The following is a 19,894-nucleotide window of genomic DNA, read 5'->3' as shown; positions in this document are numbered from 1 at the left end:
AGCAAGGCAGTTAACCCACTGTTCCCCGGGCGCTGAAGACGTGGATGTCGATTAAGGCAACCCCCCCCCCGCAGCTCTGATTCAGATGGGTTGGGTCAGATGCGGAAGACAGATTTCATTTGAATGTGTTGTCTGACAACTGACATTTTTAGTTTTAGCTGTGAGTTAGGTTCATATGAACCACTTTTTATTTTACACACAGAGACTGATCATGTAGATCATATTCTTTGTTGTTAAATTAGGTAAAAGCTGCATTTCCACCTAGCAGGGATTTGTTTTGCATGTTTCAGTGCAGAAAAAAAAGTGTCACCTTTTTGGGCCCTCAGCAGTTTGTATCCCTGGTTAACAGAAGTCAGTACTCGGGTCACTAGTCATTGATCGCGCTGTTTTTTTATGTTCATGTCCTCAGCTCCGGTGGGCCACACTTCAACAGGCATGATTCCGTTGATCAAAGTGGGGCGTGGCATGTACAGTGTCATGCACAAAGACTCCGGTGTCACCCGTTTCCTGGTCTGTCAGATCTACTCTGTGGAGGGAAGCAAGTACATCAAGATCCGCTCTCCCTTCCAGGCAAGTTAGTCTCTCTCTCCCCCCCCCCCCCCCCCCGCACCTCTACTCCAACTCACACCAAAGAATGCTCACTGTTCTGACTGACTAATGTAGATTCCACCCAAATACTAATTTACTCCCACCATTCATCTCTATCTACCCTGCTTGCATCCCTTGCCCTCTCTGTTCGCTCTCTCCCTTTACTTTCTCTAGTCTGTACTTAGCCCAGAATGTGTTGAACTCCAGTTATCTGACCAGAGAGTGTATTTTCTATCTGAAGAATGTCTCTTTCTCATGTCTCCCCTACAGATCATAAACCACTTCTCCATCCCATTCAGAGTGATGGAGGGCTCCACCTGTCTGGGGATCTCACTGCCTACAGAGGAGTTCTGTGTGCCTCTGGACTCTTACAGGTGACACGCACGCACACACATACATTCATACATACATGCATACACACACATACATACATACACACATACATACATACATACATACACACACACATATACATACACACACACACATATACATACACGCACACACATACACTCATACATTCATACATTCATACATACACACATGCATACACACATACATACACACATACATACACACATACATACACACATACATACATACATACATACATACATACATACATACATACATACATACATACATACATACATACATACATACATACATACACACATACACACACACACACTGACTGTGCTGAACCCCCCCCCCCCCATAGGTCAGAGCTAAGACTGCAGCCGGTAACCGAGGGAGACGATCAGTACGACTGCTCCGAGGGTTTCAGCTACGAGTTGGTGAGCCAGCAGCCCGGTGCACGTGTGCAGCAGACCTGTCATCGCCATGGCGACAGCGCTGGCGTCCTCATGGTCAACATCGTCCCTCTGAAAGACACGGTGACGTCCCAACACACGGGAATGGCCGGGGAGCACTTTGACGAGCCCTACATCCTGCACCTGTGGCCCTCCGTCCTGCTCCGGAACCTTCTGCCTTACCCCATCACCTATCACCTACAGGTACACACACACACATTACTCCATCCCTACGCACCAGCAGAGAAATTGACTTACAGCTCATCCATCATATTTCCTCAGAGCTTCCCCTTCACATGACATGCCTATTATTGATTGGTATTGTGTGTTGATTGGCTGACAGGACAGTGAAGAGCCCACCCCCATCACCCTGATGGACGGCCACTCGGCCCAGCTGCACACCGCCATCATGGACCAGTCCAGCCTGGAACTCCGCCTCCTCGACTACCTGGGGCAGGATTGGCAGGCCCACTACGGTCTCTGTGGCGACCTGGACGAGATCACCTTCATTGTGTTCAGCTCCCTGCGCGTTGAAGAGGAGGTGGTCAGGTTAGGAGAGGGGGGAGAAGGGAAGAGGGCTGAGCTGGATATTGCGGTGCATGTGAAGTACGACGCAGGCCAGACTGAGGTGGCCATCCATTCTCCCTACTGGATGGTGAACAAGACGGGCCGCCTGCTGCAATACAAGGCCGACGACATCCACCGCAAACACGCCATGGACTACGACATGCCTCTGCTCTTCTCCTTCAAGCCACACAACTTTCTGCAGAACAACAAGGTAGTGGGGTGGGGATCAGCTTTGGTCCAAGCTCAAGCCAAGTAGCTGGGCTGCTATTTTGTTTTGGGGGGGGGGTTTAAACAAGGAGTGGGCTTTTAAGTGATAACACATAACCCCGAATGTTTGTTTCCCTGACATCTGACCCTATTCTCTCTCCGGGTCAGGTGCGGCTGATGATCTCGGACAGCGACCTGTCGGATGATTTCTCCCTGGATACCGTGGGTAGTTATGGTGAAGTGAAGTGCAAAGGGAGGCTTAAAGATTACGTGGTGAGTGAGTGGTGGATCAAACATACTAAGATTTGATTTGAAACGACACTCCAGCAGAAAGAACAGTGTCAGTTGATGTTTGACCTTTCAGATTGGTCACTGAGTGTAATTTGCTGAACAGTCGATCGATAGATGGGTGGATTGATTCATGTTGATTGTGGCTTTCTATGGTTTGATTGAAGATCGGAGTGAAGATCGACGCCAGCAGTTTCAGCCTGACCCGTATCGTAAGCTTTGTGCCGTACTACCTGTTAGTGAACAGGACCAAACATGTAATCTGGGTGGGAGAGGAGGGCCAGGACGACTGGACCGAGGCCAGACCACAACAGGTACCACAACTAGAGATACTTACAAACGCCAGTGCAATTCAGTCCATTCAGAAAGCGCTGATAGTAAAAATGTGTTAAAATGATGGATTGAATATCGGTTCATTTCCTGAATTTTGAAATGGGAATAATGGACCCCTACCCTGCATACAGTAGCACATCCATGTAGTGAAACGGATACCTCTTTGTCTGTGTCTCCCTCCCTCTCCTCTCTCGCTTTTCTCTCACTTTTTCTTTCTGTGCTTCTCAGGCAGCCATCCCGTTTTGGCCTGAGAGGGACTCCAAGAAGCTCAAAGTCAAAGTAGAAGGCAGTCGGTCAACTCCTCAAACCATGGACTTCACCAAACCGGAAAACTGCCTGCTGCTGCACCTGGACAACACTGTGAGTAGTTTACACACACACACACACACACGTAAGTACTGGCGTGTTTGTAACTACTGTATAATTTGATGCTTTGTGACAATTAAATCCACTTCCCACGTTGGGTTCAATAAAGTACTAATACTTCTGTTTTTAATTTGGCTTTACTATTCCAGCTGGGCGGGGTCATTGTGGATGTGAACCTATCAGACCACTCGATTATCATCCGTTTCTCTGACTACCACGACGGGGCCGCCCCCTTCCTCATCATCAACCACACCCAGGAGCAGACAGTGGAGTTCTACCAGAGGTAAAGGAGGGGAAGGATGGGGAGGGAGAACGGTAATGGGGCAATAAGCAGAAATGTGTTTCATTATATAGGTCACGTTCTCAAAACAGGTGCAATGCCCTAAAAAAAAACAACTATTTGTCGCATCTTAAATTTGGGATGTCTCAAATCTTTCCTTTTAGAAATGTCCATGAGATGGTGGCAATTATTTATGGGGATAGAAGTAAACAATACATAATTAGTGTTACATGATGTACTATTTCAAATGTTGTTTCTGAATGAGACCTGCATGTTATATATATATATATTTAGCAAACTTCCCAGGATGTTCTGCATGTATTTGTTTTGATACAAGGTATTCGTGTTCTTGGCTTTTGTGTTGATGTAGGTTTGTCTTTTTTCCCTGTTTGCATGGATCCATTTCCTTTGGTTTGTGACGGACCCTTATTTTGTTCAATTTGTTTTTCAATCCACATTTTTTTGTAACTGACTTTTTTTTGTCTGACAGTTTGTGTTGATGGATTTGTTTGGTTTTTTTTCCCCTCTTGGCCGGGCAGATTTCGGAGAGATTCATCAGAATGGGTGGCAGACGAGCTGCTCGGCCTCTCCTTCTCAGTAGAGGAGACCCAGCCCAGGTAGCAGGACCCGGCCCCACGAGGGTTCTTGCTCTCACCCACTCTGACCCTGACACAGAAAGGGTGGACTTATTGGGGAACTTCAAATGCCTTCCCTAGCATACAATGACTAATGCAAAAAGGCATGGTCCGTAGATCTCTATTTGAACATGCACACATTCAGTGGGGTTTGTGGTCTCTGTGTTCCCGTTTCATCGTTGAGCTGTGGTCAGAGTGTGGACAGAGCTGGACCCCCAGGTAACCGAAGGTGTAGGGCAAGAGCTTTTCTTTCCCATTTTGGTGTCTGAGCCGGATCTACTCCCTACATGCCACTCCACAAGGAAATGGACAATGTGCGTTTTATTAAAGCTGAAAAATACTTCATTACATTAATACCACTGTATGGTTCAACAGACCAAGTCATCTGATTTGATAGTGACCAAACTACAGGAAGTGGAGTGATCAAGGAGGAGCTCCGGCTTCAGTTTCATGACCGTTTGCTCTTTGACCTCCCCCTTAATTCCAGGTCTTTGCTTTTATAGTGGGACTTAGCTTTGGCTGCTGCTGTTTGGATGGGACTCTGCCAATGGGATCTGACCTCTGCTTCCATACGCCTTCCATTTTCCCTAATGCCCCCATTTCCATTCCCCCCACCCCAACAGTCCTGCCAATCATTCTTCATCCTCCTCTTTCCCTGTGTCTTCTGCAATAATGATGATTTGAATCATTCTTTCTCTTTGATCGGAAGGGGGGGGTTGTTTTCGTTTGTTGGAGGAAGAACGACAACATGATCAAATCGGATAGTAGCCTTGACATCTCCATTAATGGGTCAGATTTCTTCTCTCCATAGTGTTGATTGGCAAATAGGCTCTTGGGTTTCTTTCCATGGTGCCTGGGCTGTGTAACGGAGCTACGTTCTCATGACTGCAGCTTTTTTTCCTGACCGTCATCTGTCTTCCTCTTGGTGGGGTTCTCGTGTGTGTGTGTGTGTGTGTGTGTGTGTGTGTGTAGTAGTCAGAAGGAGAAGGACAAGCTAAGCCCCGGGAAGGCAATGTACTACACCTGGGCTGAGCCCTCTGGGTCGCGCTCCCTGGCCTGGCAGTGTGGCAGCTACAGCGGCGAGCTGAAGAGCGAAGAGGTATCGTACCACAGCCTTCTATTTACTCCCCTTTGGCTCTAACGGTGGTGGAATGTTACGTTCTCCAACATTTGGATTGATACTATGGTTAAGTCTGATTTTCATTTATACCAGCGTTTTCTTATTAGTTCGACGCACACTTGTATCATGTACTTTAGACCAATATGAAACACTGGTGTCAGACTTAACCATAGATTAGGATCTTCTGCTTAGTGTTTTAACAGCTGCTTAATATGGCTTAGCCCATCATTATATACACACACACACAGAGCTTTAATCAGACCTTCATTAAGGCTCCGATCCTCAATAGGATTAGTGTCGGGATTAGCGAAGTCCGCCAGAAAGTTAAGTGTTACTGAATTTTCTTCCCCCTTATACTGGCTTGATGACCTGAGCAGTTTTACAAGGGAAGCAACGTATGGTGGTACCCAGTTAAAACATTACAAGATTGGGTGCTTTGGCATGTCAGCCCCAGTGGTGAGACAAAATGCAAACCGTCGTATAACCAGAGATGTGTATATATTGTTGAAATCAAATCGTCTGTCCAATGAGAGCAACTGTTGTTGCCTGGACTCATTTAGTTCCCTGACGTCTCAGTTAAAAGCTGATTATGGTTTATCATTTTTGTGTTGCGTGAGTTATGGCTGTGGCTACAAAGCAGACGAGCAACTTAAAAGTGAAACGCGCATTACTTCCCATCTGATGGGCACTTGATCCGTGCGTAGGACCTGCGGTTGGACGTGAACGAGGAGGGTAAGCTGTACCTCATCTCGTTCTACGAGGGGCTCCAGCGGGTGGCGCTGTTCACCGAGGACAGACGCATATACAAGCTGCTGTGTGAGAGTGAGAAGGCCGAGCTGGCCGAACAGGAGATCATCCTGTCCCTGCAAGACGTGGGCATCTCCCTGGTCAACAACAGCAGCCGCCAGGAGGTGTCCTTCATCGGTATTACCAGGTGTGTGTGTGTGTGTGTGTGTGTGTGTGTGTGTGTGTGTGTACACACACACACAAAACATGTGTAACCCCACACACCTACATACAAACACAGTATATACACTCACTCAGAATGGTATGGTTGTGCTACAGTTGACTACTTTGAGTGGAAACATGCTTTTTCAAATTCAGTGCAGCACTTTCGGTGTGCTTTCCTCCTGTGTGTGTAGTTCAGACGTGGTGTGGGAGTCCAAGCCAAAGAAGAAGTCTCGCTGGAAACCCCTGAGTGGAAAAGATGCCGAGCTGCTGGAGACCCACTTCAAGGAGTACACAGAGAGTGGACCAGTGGACAACGCCATCTTAGACCTGGAGAACAACTTCCAGGTCAGGCAGCGGCTGGCTAGGCCTCTGTATGGTACCATGTATACCATACCAACCCCTTGATAACCAACCCCTTGAAAGCTTTAGAAATTTTGTTGTTCCTAGTTTTGCACAGCTCCAGTAGAACCGTTATGTGTGTGTGTGTGTCCTAAGTCTAACTGTGTTATCAGGTGTCTCTGACGCATAATGGGCAAGACATGAGGATGATGCAGCCATATGACGCTCCAATCAGGAGGAGCTTCCTGCCAGGGGTGAAGGTGGAGTACAGCGTATCGGCCCGCCAGAGTGCCTACCGTGTCCAGATCAACCGCATACAGGTGGGTCCCCAGAGAGTTGCAAAGTGTGCATTCTATCCAACTCTATGGTGGGTCCCCACCCGACCACCAACCATACGATAGTTTTTACATTGACTGTTTGTTCATTTTGCCAACCGTTTCAATTAAAATAATTTCATGCAGACCTATTGGAGACATGGTTGGAGGGAATTATTTTGAGTGCTTTTGTTTTTCCACAGATCCAGAATCAGCTACCTGGAGCAATCTTCCCATATGTCTTCTACCCTATAAAACTACCTAAGTCTGTCACCATGGACTCAGGTCAGTCCCAAGCTCTGTCCAAGTCTCTCTGTGTTGTGCATTTACACTCACATACAGTGGGGTTTAAAGTTGACACCCTTGATAAAGATGAGCAAAAAATGACTAATCTTCCAGCAAGACGATAACCCCAACCACAACATCCACAAAGAAATGGTTCAAATCAACGTTTTGCAATGGCCATCTCAGTCTCCGGACTTGAATCCCATTGAGAACCTGTGGATTGAATTGAATTGAATTGAATTGAAGAAGGCACTCCAGAAGCACAGATGTCATGTGGACATCTGGAAAGATTCTGTAGGGACGAATGGTCTAAGATCCCTCCCAATGTGTTCTCCAGTCTCATAAAACATTCTACAAAAAGGCTCGAGTGCCATTACCCTCGCAGGGGGAGGTATTGAAAACTGGCTGTCAATCATTTTGACGCCCATCTTTTTTGTATTTCTTGTTTTGTATTACTTGTTAAACAAAACCTCTTTCTCTGAGCAATTATATTAGTATAAAATAATATCATTTTTTCAAAAAATGTTGGAGCGTACAATACATGCTCATTATTTCAGTTATTTTAGTCATTTTTGCTCATCTGTATTAAGGGTGTCTAATTTTGGACCCCACTGTAAATAGCAACATAGGCAAAAGGAGCGATTGGGGACACCTGTATAGGCATTGTTAGACTGGAGTACTCTGGATAAACATATTGTGATGGATCTTTCTGCTCCTCTCCCTCTCCTGTAGAGCCTAAACCTCTGACCGACATCAGCATTGTTACCAGGGCAGCCGGGCACTCTGATATCTCACGCATCAAGTGAGTCCATCGCTATAGTTCATGTTCTTTCCATATCTCTCAATCACACATACCAACATCCCTTTCTTGGCATGTTGTGGTCAGGTATTTCAAGGTGCTAATCCAGGAGATGGATCTGAAGTTGGACCTGGGCTTCCTCTATGCCGTCTTGGATCTGTTCACTCCGGAGAACGCCAGCGTGATGACGTCAGAGCAGCAGGTTTTTATTTGTAATATTCTTTATCTATGCAGGAAAATCCACTGAGAGAAGGGTCTCATTCTCAAGGGTGCCCTGATCACAGTAATGCAACAATCTAATACAATGTCAAATAAAACAGCACAACGCTAAATTTGAGAAAAACGGTTACATTTCTCAGCTACTAAGTCCTCAATTAATTTTTGAAATATTATTTATATTGCTCGAACAGTTTTGTAAATTGTTCCAGTAGTGAGGTGCATTAAAACTAAAAGCGGAATTACCTAATTCGGTGGAGACCCGGGTTTGGTAACTCATGTTTTTATACTTCTGCGACAAAGTTTGGTAAGTGGGAAGCTTGTGTAGTAGAGCTTTGTAAAAAACTAATCTGTGATTAGGGCTGTCCCCGACCCCAAAAAATCTTGGTCGATTAAAAGTCGTCTGTTCTTTCTACCAATCGATTGCTCAAAATGTTTAAACTTGTATATTTCCATTTATAGACACCCAATGTGTTTGAATAAAATCCGCAAAATTCATTGAGAATGTCTGATGCTTTAAGCTTACTTTTTTTGCCTGAAGAGGGCACCAGATCTAGATAACCAGAAGAAGAAAAAACTTTACCTGACCCAATTATATACTCTCCTCCCGTTCCAGCTGGCTTTCGCAGATTCTGCCATTACTCTCCTGAAGTTGCCGATAATAGGCCGCATGAGTCGTCGGCAACCTTTTCTCATGTGGAATGCCAATTTATCTGACCACTTATACCAATCTTCATATCTCATTGTCATGTGGTTAATCAAATTCCATCCAAATCTAAATGAAAATGATACAAACCTAAAAAGTAACTTCTATTGCCAACTATGTGAAAATAGCCTACATAAAGCCAACAAATAAAAACATTGCAGTCTGCAGGTAGAAAATATCCTGATTTAAAAAATAAATATCCTATAAATCACATTGGCTACACATGGCCTGTCTGCAACGAACTTGAAACATTGTATTAACTTGGCTCTAGCCCGAAGCTTGTGCTAGTGAAATTACAACATTGTATAAAATAGTCGGGGCCCTCAGAGTTTCCTGTGCCTGTGAGCTCGGGACAGGCACCGCTGTAGGCTATTTGCGCAAGGGATAAGAAGCAGTGCTTGACTTGGGCAGGAGCTCACCGGAGCTGAGTACCGGCACCTCAAATGTTCTACTGCTTGAGCTCCTGTTCCTCTTATAGAATATTAGCTTAAAAGTATTGTGGAGCTCCTGCACCTAAATATAAACAGTACCACACCCAAAATGAGTCCCGGAACCTATTTCAGTCCAAGTCAAACACTGATAAGAAGCCTATTTTATGACGTTTCCACTGGATCAGAGCATGACATTTTTCCCTTTCACGCTGAGTGGTTATCGAAATGGAGACCTCTGGAAATATTTTTCAAATGCATTGAGGAACTATTGTAATTGAAGTGAAGAAAATGTCACTTTGAGAAGCTCCTCATGTCATTAGTGGTGGTGCATTAAGCCAATCAGAAATACTATCAGATCCCCAAATGGGTACATTTTAAATGATTATATTTGCGAGCAGGCAAGGTAGCCTATAGGCCTACTTCTGTGTGTGCTCATCCTTACGCAGCATCGACAGGAGCGCTCCAAACAAAAGACAATGGCTAAATTGACGGAACTCATAAATGGAGTTAAATAATCTTAAACTTGTTTCTCACAAGTGTATCATAGATTGTTTGTTTGCGGAGTGCACAATGTGTCCACTCCTGACAATGAAAACGGGAAGACTGGAATAATAATATTGAATGCATTAAAAGAAAGGACCGTAACCAAAGTAACAAATATTGTAGATTAGGAATAAATGTTGAATGTACTACTTGTGATACAGTGCATTCGGAAAGTATTCAGACCCCTTGACTTTTTACACATGTTATGTTATTGCCTTATTCTAAAACGGTTTAAAAAAAACATTCTCATCAATCTACACACCCCATGATGACAAAGGAAAAACAGGTTTTTAGAAATGTTTGCTAATTTATAAAAAAAAAAATATATACATTTATTTTCATAAGTATTCAGACCCTTTTGCTATGATACTCAAAATTGAGCTCAGGTATATCCTTTTTCCATTGATCATCCTTTAGATGTTTCTTTAACTTGGAGTCCACCTTTTGTAAATTCTATTGATTTTGACATGATTTGGAAAGGCACACACCTGTCTATAAAAGGTCCCACAGTTGACTGCATGTCAGAGCAAAGACCAAGCCATGAGGTCAAAGGAATTGTCCATAGAGCTTGAGACAGGATTGTGTTGAGGCATAGATCTGAGGAAGGGTACCAAAACATTTCTGCAGCATTGAAGGTCCCCAAGAACACAGTGGCCTCCATCATTCTTAAACGGAAGAAGATTGAAACCACCAAGACTCTTCCTAGACCTGACCAATCAGGGGAGAAGGGCCTTGGTCAGGGAAGTGACCAAGTACTTTGATAGAGCTCCAGAGTTCCTCTGAGGAGATGGGAGAAGCTTCCAGAAGGACAACCATCTCTGCAGCACTCCACCAATCAGGCCTTTATGATAGTGGCCAGACGGAAGCCACTCCTCAGTAAAAGGCACGACAGTCCGCTTGAAGTTTGCCAAAAAGCACCTAAACAACTCTGACCATTTTTTAAATACATTTTAAATGTATTTAACCTTTATTTAACTAGGCAAGTCAGTTAAGAACAAATTCTTATTTACAATGACGGCCTACCAAAAGGCAAAAGACCTCCTGCAGGGATGGGGGCCTGGGATTAAAATAAATAAATACAATATAAATATAGGACAAAACACACATCACAACAAGAGAGACACAACACTACATAAAGAGAGCCCTAAGACAACATGGCAAGGCAGCAACACATGACAACACAGCATGGTAGCAACACAACATGGTAGCAGCACAAAACATGGTACAAACGTTATTGGGCCCAGTCAACAGCACAAAGGGCAGGAAGGTAGAGACAACAATACATCATACAAAGCAGCCACAACTGTCAGTAAGTGTCCATGATTGAGTCTTTGAATGAAGAGATTGAGATAAAACTGTCCAGTTTGAGTGTTTGTTGCAGCTCGTTCCAGTCGTTAGCTGCAGCGAACTGAAAAGACGAGCGACCCAGGGATGTGTGTGCTTTGGGGACCTTTAACAGAATGTGACTGGCAGAACGGGTGTTGTATGTGGAGGATGAGGGCTACAGTAAATATCTCAGACAGGGGGAGTGAGGCCTAAGAGGGCTTTATAAATAAGCGTAAACCAGTACTGAGTAAAGGGTCTGAATACTTATGTAAATGTGATGTTTCAGTTAATTTTGCAAATGTATAAAAAAAATATTCTGAACCTGATTTTGCTTTGACATTGTGGTCTTGTTTGTAAAAAAAATCATCCAAATTAGAATAAGGCTGTAACGTTGAAAAAGTCAAGGGTTCTGAATACTTTCCGAATGCACTGTATACCTAATGAGGAATTGATAGGCCTTCCGAGTGGCACAGGGTTAGGTGAGGGTTTGGCCTGCCGGGATGTCCTTGTCCCATCGCGCTCTAGCGACTCCTCGTGCTCGCCAGTTGTTCATTGGTGCTGCTGGCTTCCGGGTTAAGCAAGCAGTGTGTCGAAAAGCAGTGCGGCTTGGCAGGGTCATGTTTCAGAGGATGCATGGCTCTCAACCTTTGCCTGTCCTGAGTCCGTACGGGAGTTGCAGTGATGGGACAAGACTGTAACTACCAATTGGATATATCACGAAATTGGGGTGGAAAAGGGGGTAAAAAGTACAAAAAGATATACACTAACAATCAAACGCAAACAATTCGCACAATGAAGTTATGAAACAATAAATTTTCACAAATTGACGGGAGAACGCGTTCTGGAGAGAGAGAAGTGCATTGTACATCTGGGCCATGGTCAATCCAACGTCTGCATTGGCCATGCAGCATGTATGGCGATATGGCCTCATCAGAAGTCAGGACATTCATACTACTTGTGCTTCACGGAGCAGCACAGAGCTGTTGTCAAGTGAGTTTGTGTTGGTACTGGACGTACCGCCCCACCTACCGTCAACCAATCCTGTCAATGCGGAGCTACACAGAGCCCTCTGCATTGTTCGAGTTTTGGAGGCGCATAGTGATGTGGTACGGAGCTCGATTTGGCCTCTGGAGGCTCTGCAGTTGCGTCAAACCCTCCATATGGAGCTTCTGTCCACATTTTCGAGTTGAGCAATAATTGGCTTTTAGTCTCGGCCTCCGCAATGGATTAGTTCACTGAGATGGACGCAAATATATTTGTTACTGCTCGACTAAAACAATCTCGGTCGACCAACAGCCTAACGACCAAACAATCGATCAGTCGACTAATTGGGGTCAGCCCTACCTGTGATGAAAGTAAGGGTGCTATGGTAGATGCTATCCAAAGGTTTAAGAGTGGCGGCTGCGTTCTGGTAAATGGTGTCACCGTAGTCAAGAACTGTCAGGAAAGTTGACTGTACAATCTGCTTCTTGGTGTTTAGGGATAATCTAGATCTATTAAAAAAAAAAAAATTTTAAAAAAGCCCACATTAAATCTTAGCTTTTTTTCATCAGTTTAAAAAAAAGTTATTCTTTTTTGTTAAATCCTTGTCAATCCAAATGCCCAGATAATTATTGGCGGGAACCCGATCGATTGGAGAACCGTTAAATTAATAAATATGCAGTCCATCTGAAACATTTTTGGGAGAATTAGATAACAATATATATTTAGTCTTACCCACATTAAGTACACGTTTTAAACCAACCAGGGCTTTCTGTAAGGCAAAGTCAGATTGCAACTCGAACAACACCTGGTCTACAGTTGGGGCGATGGCATAGATATCAGTATTGTCTGCATACAGCTTCATATTTACAGACTGATATTATTTATAGCAATAGTAAAGAGAACAGGTCCCAATACAGACCCCTGCGGTACACCTTTCGGAATACCCAGGAAACTAGGCTGAACACCATCAGAAATCACACATTGTGTCCTGTCTGATAGATCATTCTCAAACCACTTCCAAGAAGCCTGATCCAGGCCCAATTCAGGTAAACTTTTGAATGAGAATGTGATGGTCAACAGTGTCTATGGCCTTGGAAAGTTCTATAAATAAGGCAGCAGTTCGTAATGAACCAGAAAGCTAAATTGAACTAGCATGTGCAAAGAGCCTATCAGGGTTAAGACTCCATTGTATCTCTCTCTCTCTTTTCTGCCTCTGTGTGTGGTGTTCAGGTGGAGTTGTTTGAGAAGGACATAGAGTATTTGAAGACAGAGCTCAACGACGTCTCAGCCACTGACACGTCCCCTATCAGTCTCTATGAGTACTTCCACATCTCTCCTATCAAGGTAAGCTTCGGTGTCACCACAGTGTGTTTACTGTGTATGTTATTTAAGCAATAAGGCACGAGTAGGTGTGGTATATGGCCAATATACCATGGCTAAGGGCTGTCTTTATGCACGACGTAACGCGGAGTGCCTGGATACAGCCCTTGGACTTCTTCCTGGTCACATCATCGGGTCAGGAAAACTGCCCTAGGGATGATCTACCTATGAGGCATGTTTGTTTGGCAGCTGCACCTGAGTTTCTCTCTGAGTTCTGGTGGAGAGGATGGTAACAAGGAGAAGAGGGAGACCGAGATCATCCCTGTCCAGTCCCTCAATCTGCTGCTGAAAAGCATCGGAGCAACCCTCACTGACGTGCAGGATGTCGTCTTCAAGTATGTACACATACAATTTTGTTTTTATTTAACGTTTTAATTTATCAGGGAGTCATACTGAGACCATGGTCTCTTTTACAGATACAGCCCTGAATTACAGAAAATACACGCATCAATATAAATACGAAATGCAAGCAGAAAGAACAAACACATTCATCAGTAATAAGGTCCTCAATCAGCTTTCTGAATTTCCCTAGAGGCACCAGAACATCACATTAAAGAACATTCTGAAGATTGTTTCACAAATAAGGTGCAAGAAAACTAAAAGCTGATTTACCTAACTCGGTAGAGACCAAAGGAGTTTCCAGAGTTTAACCATCCCTGAGACTGGTGTGGTAACTCAAATGTCTAAAGTTTAGTAAAGAGGTTAGGTACAGTGGGACTTTTTGTGAAAGGGCTTTATAAATGAAAACACAGCAATGTATCAACCTACTGGACGTGATGATAAGAGAGCCAAAATTGGCGCCCGCAATAAAGCGCAGTGCATCTAACTGCTTTAATGAAGTGCGTTCATATAGATGTCGCCATAGTCTAGGACCGATGGGAACGTTGACTGAATAATCTGCTTTCTACTATTTAGCGAGAGGCAGGGCTTATTTCTATAGAAGCCCGTTTTTATTCTCAGCTTCTTAACTAACTCATTCATTTTATTTTTAAAAGACCGCTTTTCATCTATCCAGATGCCCAGATATTTGTAGTAAGGGACATGAACAATGTAGACACCATCCAAAGTACATACAGTGGTTGCTCAACTAAAGGTTTTGAGATTATGCTGCGGGATTTAGAGGTAAATTGTGGTTTAGTACGGTACCCTTTGTCACTGCGTCATTGCTCCAGACCACCACAAGGGGGAGTTAGAGCATGGATTATGCTTTTGGGTCCCAAGGCACTACTGTCTCTCTAACTGACAATGAATTGGCGACATAAACCTAAATAGAAACTGATAGTTGTGCATGACTTCAGTATTACTTACCTAAACTGTTGTTACACTAAGGTTTTTATTCTAAGAGAAACTTAGACTGTGGAAATGTTAGGATTATTTTGCTCTTACTGTAGTACTGTAGTCTACTCCCGACCGGTCACGTTGTACAGCGCCCAGGTGGCGCAGCGGTCTAAGACACTTTCAAATTCATGTTAGCAGGAAATATTAACTAGGGATATTGTGTCACTTCTCTTGCGTTCATTGCATGCCGAGTCAGGGTATATGCAACAGTTTGGGCTGCCTGGCTCGTTGCGAACTAATTTGCCAGAATTTTACATAATTATGAAGTAACATTGAAGGTTGTGCAATGTAACAGCAATATTTAGACTTAGGGATGCGGTTCCGTATTTCACTGAAGGAATAAACAGTTTTGTTTTCGAAATCATAGTTTCCGGATTTGACCATATTAATGACCAAAGGCTCGTATTTCTGTGTTTATTATAATTAAGTCCATGATTTGATAGAGCAGTCTGACTGAGCGGTGGTAGGCAGCAGCAGGCTCGGAGCATTCATTCAAACTTTACTGCGTTTGCCAGCGGCTCTTAGCAATGCTTGAATCACAGCGCTGTTTATAACTTCAAGCCTATCAACTCCAGAGATTAGGCTGGCAATACTATAGTGCCTATAAGAACATCCAATAGTCAAAGGTATATACAAATGGTATAGAGAGAAATAGTTGACGCGTCAATTCCTATAATAACTTCAACCTAACTTCTTAACTGGGAATATTGAAGAACTGGGAATATTGAACCAACAGCTTTCATATGTTCTGAGCAAGGAACTTAAACGTTAGCTTTTTTACATGGCACATATTGCACTTTTACTTTCTTCTCTAACACTGTTTTTGCATTATTTAAACCAAATTGAGCATGTTTCATTATTTATTTGAGACTAAATAGATTTTATTTATGTATTATATTAAGTTAAAATAAGTGTTCATTCAGTATTGTTGTAATTGTCATTATTATATATCGGCCGATTAATCGGCAGTGGCTTTTTTTTGGGTCCTCCAATAATCGGTATCGGCGTTGAAAAAGCCCGTTAGATATTCTCACAGATCAGATATGCCCCTTAGATATTAATTTAGAATTCTCCAATCCTCAAAATCGAATTATTGGCTGATAGTCACGTCATTGAAAATAAATATTTGTAGATATACTGTAGGCCTACCATAGGCGACATGTGTCTCACTAGTGTTGAGTAATGTGCTGTTAAAAGTGTAGGTCTTATTTATTTAAAAAGCATATTGAAGTTAGAAGCAATAGGAAATAGGATTTGAAGCAATAGCCTACCTGCTGTGGTCAACTATTTCAGCACCGTTTCGCGCTGCTCTGAGACAAGCATGGGGACTGGTCTTGATAAATCAATTAGATGTTTATTTTCACTGAATCTCAGTTTGGGTATTAGTTAGACTACAATTAGGGTGTGGAAATGTTATGCTCTTAGTACTGTAGCCTTCTCCAGACCGTCACGTTGTACAGCTCCATATTTTACTTTCCTTCCTAACGGAAACCCTGAGGGTTTCATTTTTCTTGGAATAGAATTACCATAATATTATTCTAATTAAGCTAAATATCTTAAAATCAATCCCATATACTGTGTTCTTACATAAAAGGTTTTAAATTCTCTAGTACAGCCACTATTGAAGGCTATCAAATGCTTCTCAAATATGCCCTCTGGTGGTCAAACTAGCACTAACTAGCTTTAATGGTTACAATGGCTGGCAATTGAATAACGTGCCATAGAATTCTGCGGCAGCACGCAAGGTGTGTTGCAGTATGACGCAACTTTTAAAGGAAGAACCACTGTATGCTTAAATCATCAGAGGTATATTTATCTGCTCCAGAAAATAATGTATACTGCATTCATTACTAATTTCAGGTCAAAGTTATTATGTAATAGAATGAAGGCAGACTGTAGTTCAGAGAGCCTGGTCAACCGTCAGGGCAATAGCATACAAAACAGTATCATTGGCATACAAGTGCAGGTTGAAAATCGATATTGTTAGTGTAAAAATTACAGGACCCAGAATTGACCCCTTCGGGGCACCTTTCGTAATATCCAGGAAGCCTGATTTTTAACACCATCTGTAGATACAGCCTGGTCTAGGCCAATTGAGGAACACCTTTAAATTAGCAGTGCGTGATCAACCGTATCGAAAGCCTTTGACAGGTCAATGAAGAGGGCAGCACAATGTTGCCTTTTATCCGTACAACTAGGGATGCAGCAGAGCTAGTGTCTACCTGGTCTAAAACCTGACTGATTTACATTTAGAATACATTTCAAAGATAAGAAAAATCTTACCTGAGAATTAATCAAGGATTCTAATATTTTAGCTAGGCAAGAAAGTTTAGAAATAGGGCGATTTAAAAAAAAAAAAAAAAAAAAAAAAAAATATATATATATATATATATATATATATATATATATATATATATATATATATATATATATATATTAATTAATTAATTAATTAATTAATTAGTTCACAAGGATCACCACCTTTGAAGGGGGAGTACACGGGCCACCTTCAAAACCTTGAGGATAGTGCCAGATATAATCGTCAGTTTAAAAATACGGGTTAATGATTCAGCAATCACACAATGGATCAAGCATATCAGCCCCAGCAATTATTTTTTTTTTTACATCAATCTTAAGCAAGGCATCTAGCACATGACAGATAGTAAATTGTTGAAATGAAAGCTGATTCAACTTCTAGTGAATCTGTTAAGGGCTGGCAGAGGGAAGAGCAGTTGATTGACCGACTAGGGTCAATTAAATCACCGTTTCTCTCAAATAAAAAGCCTGTCGATGATGATGATGATGATGAATAAAAGCATCACTTATCCCATTCTTCTCAGTTGTGATGCCAGTCAGACAACTTGCATGGCAGGGAAAAAGAGGAATTTGTACACTTCTGTGCATTTGTTTTCCACAATTTTGAAGAATCACCAGAAGTCAGAGATGGGGCTTGATTTGGCTTTTTTACTTGAGATAGTACGTCTGTTTTCTAAATTGTCTGAAAGATTTCCAGTCCACTAAAGTCATGTTTCCTTTCTTTGGCCGAGACCTGATTCCTCATCTGGATGAGCTCAAATAGCCCCGAAGAGCTAACCCTTGGTTTTCTATCTTTTGACTCTGAATTGTTTAATGGGGTGTGTTCATCTGCCAGGAGAATAAATATGTAGGAGACATTTTCTAGAGCCAACTCAGGGTCAACTCTGAGAATATAGGAAATAGTGGCTTAACCAGAGTAGAATGTATCATGTAAAATGGCAATGGCTCACACACACACACACACACACACACACACACACACACACACCATACATAGACTCTACAAAACCACTTAATGCTAATTATTTGCTTATGGCAAGGCTTTATTCAACCATGTCCTTTTTTTGTATACATTTTCGCTAGTGTCTGACCCAAAGTCATTTTCTGTAACTTCCCTAGATTGGCCTATTTCCAGCTGACCTTCCAGTTTCGCACTCGCCAGCAACTACAATGGGAGGTCATCAGACACTACTCGAAACAGGTACCATCTCGCACACACTCCACTCCAAGTGGGCTCTAATGGCCAAATCCTAACTGGAAATGTGCACGTCCAACGCAGATGTTCCCACTTCAATGAATGATTCATGTGAAAAATGTTAATTCAAGCCAGGTTCCTCATGTTAGGATTCTCCTTTCTAACAACTCGTTGAGTTCCTAATGATATGCGACTGAGCCGTGTTCTCGTCTGTGTCCCAGGCGATAAAGCAGATGTATGTGCTGGTGTTGGGCTTGGACGTGCTGGGAAACCCCTTTGGACTGATCCGAGGTCTGTCGGAGGGAGTGGAGGCTTTCTTCTACGAGCCCTATCAGGTGAGACCACTGTACAACCAATATGAACCACACCAGGTAGGCGCTAAATCACTTGTAGCACCGAACACAACCAGTATGGATGTGTAGTACTTGACACAGTGCGGTAGTTATCCATGTAGATGGCATGTATCTGAGTAACTCTGTTTTGGGCTTCCACAGGGAGCTATCCAGGGGCCAGAGGAGTTTGTGGAGGGTATGGCGCTGGGGGTGAAAGCGCTGGTTGGAGGAGCAGTAGGTAAGTAATGCTAACCTTGATTCTCTTTAGTTCCTTCATTGCCATCCCTCCACTTCCGACTGAACTGTGTATCCCCCCTGACGTATCTCTCTCTTCTCTCTCTTATCTACTTGGCCTCTCTCTTCTTCTCCACTGTGTGTTCACTCTGTCCCCTCTCCCAGGTGGCATTGCGGGCGCTGCCTCCAGGATCACAGGCGCCATGGCGAAGGGTGTGGCTGCCATGACGATGGACGAGGAGTACCAGCAGAAGAGACGGGAGGCCATGAACAAGCAGCCTAGCGGTCTGAGAGAGGGCCTGACCCGCGGAGGCAAAGGACTGGTCTCTGTGAGTCTGACCTACTATAGTATGCTAACACCAGTACAGCCTAACTGGTGTCAGATAGTCTGACCCAGCAACACCAGCACAACCGGGCCCTGTTCAGTAGGACCCAACGTAGATGAGCATTGTTGTCAATTGAACTCAACCAGTATAACTGAGCAGTAGAAACAGTCTCTCAGACCGGTTCTCTCTCAAATCTGCTGCTCTGTCTGTGACACTCCCCTTTTCTCCGTCTCAGGGCTTTGTCAGTGGGATCACAGGGATTGTCACCAAGCCCATTAAAGGTGCTCAGAAGGAGGGCGCGGCGGGCTTCTTTAAGGGTGTGGGCAAGGGGCTAGTCGGTGCTGTGGCCAGACCCACTGGAGGCATCATCGACATGGCCAGCAGCACCTTCCAGGGCATCAAGAGGGCGGCTGAGACGTCCCAAGATGTGGAGAGTCTGCGTCCGCCTCGCTTCATCCACGAGGACGGGGTCATCCGACCATACAAGGAAAGAGAGGGCATCGGCAGCCAGATGCTACAGGTAACAGGAATTCTCGGGAAAACAAAACTAACCCTTATTTCCTCTAAACAGATGGCTCCCCTGACCAGGGTGGTGTTCATTAGGCACCAAATGGAAGGAAAAAAACTGACATCGGGAAGGGACTACACGAACCTGTCCAATAAGAAACGCTCATCTTCGTTTT

At 43.5% G+C, this 19,894-nt stretch overlaps 1 protein-coding gene across 2 annotated transcripts in view; it reads left to right on the top strand.

Moving 5' to 3' along the window:
- Positions 1-19,894, top strand: part of LOC106580084 (intermembrane lipid transfer protein VPS13A) — a 55,307-nt gene that overhangs the window by 28,463 nt on the left and 6,950 nt on the right. The window contains exons 44-66 of one of the 2 annotated variants that reach the window (XM_082966217.1): positions 410-570; positions 859-962; positions 1,310-1,604; positions 1,744-2,178; positions 2,343-2,447; positions 2,630-2,776; positions 3,024-3,155; positions 3,311-3,444; positions 3,981-4,058; positions 5,049-5,175; positions 5,901-6,130; positions 6,339-6,492; positions 6,660-6,806; positions 7,004-7,085; positions 7,818-7,887; positions 7,972-8,086; positions 13,321-13,434; positions 13,660-13,805; positions 18,244-18,325; positions 18,541-18,654; positions 18,814-18,889; positions 19,051-19,214; positions 19,447-19,731. In XM_082966217.1, coding sequence (XP_082822343.1) covers positions 410-570; positions 859-962; positions 1,310-1,604; positions 1,744-2,178; positions 2,343-2,447; positions 2,630-2,776; positions 3,024-3,155; positions 3,311-3,444; positions 3,981-4,058; positions 5,049-5,175; positions 5,901-6,130; positions 6,339-6,492; positions 6,660-6,806; positions 7,004-7,085; positions 7,818-7,887; positions 7,972-8,086; positions 13,321-13,434; positions 13,660-13,805; positions 18,244-18,325; positions 18,541-18,654; positions 18,814-18,889; positions 19,051-19,214; positions 19,447-19,731 — 3,497 coding nt within the window. The remainder of the gene's footprint in view (positions 1-409; positions 571-858; positions 963-1,309; positions 1,605-1,743; positions 2,179-2,342; positions 2,448-2,629; positions 2,777-3,023; positions 3,156-3,310; positions 3,445-3,980; positions 4,059-5,048; positions 5,176-5,900; positions 6,131-6,338; positions 6,493-6,659; positions 6,807-7,003; positions 7,086-7,817; positions 7,888-7,971; positions 8,087-13,320; positions 13,435-13,659; positions 13,806-18,243; positions 18,326-18,540; positions 18,655-18,813; positions 18,890-19,050; positions 19,215-19,446; positions 19,732-19,894) is intronic. The other variant, XM_082966218.1, reaches the window with a different exon arrangement.

This window comes from Salmo salar, chromosome 20, assembly GCF_965601325.2.
Source record: "Salmo salar chromosome 20, fSalSal1, whole genome shotgun sequence".
NCBI lineage: Eukaryota > Metazoa > Chordata > Actinopteri > Salmoniformes > Salmonidae > Salmo > Salmo salar.
This window is presented reverse-complemented; position numbering and strand designations above follow the sequence as displayed.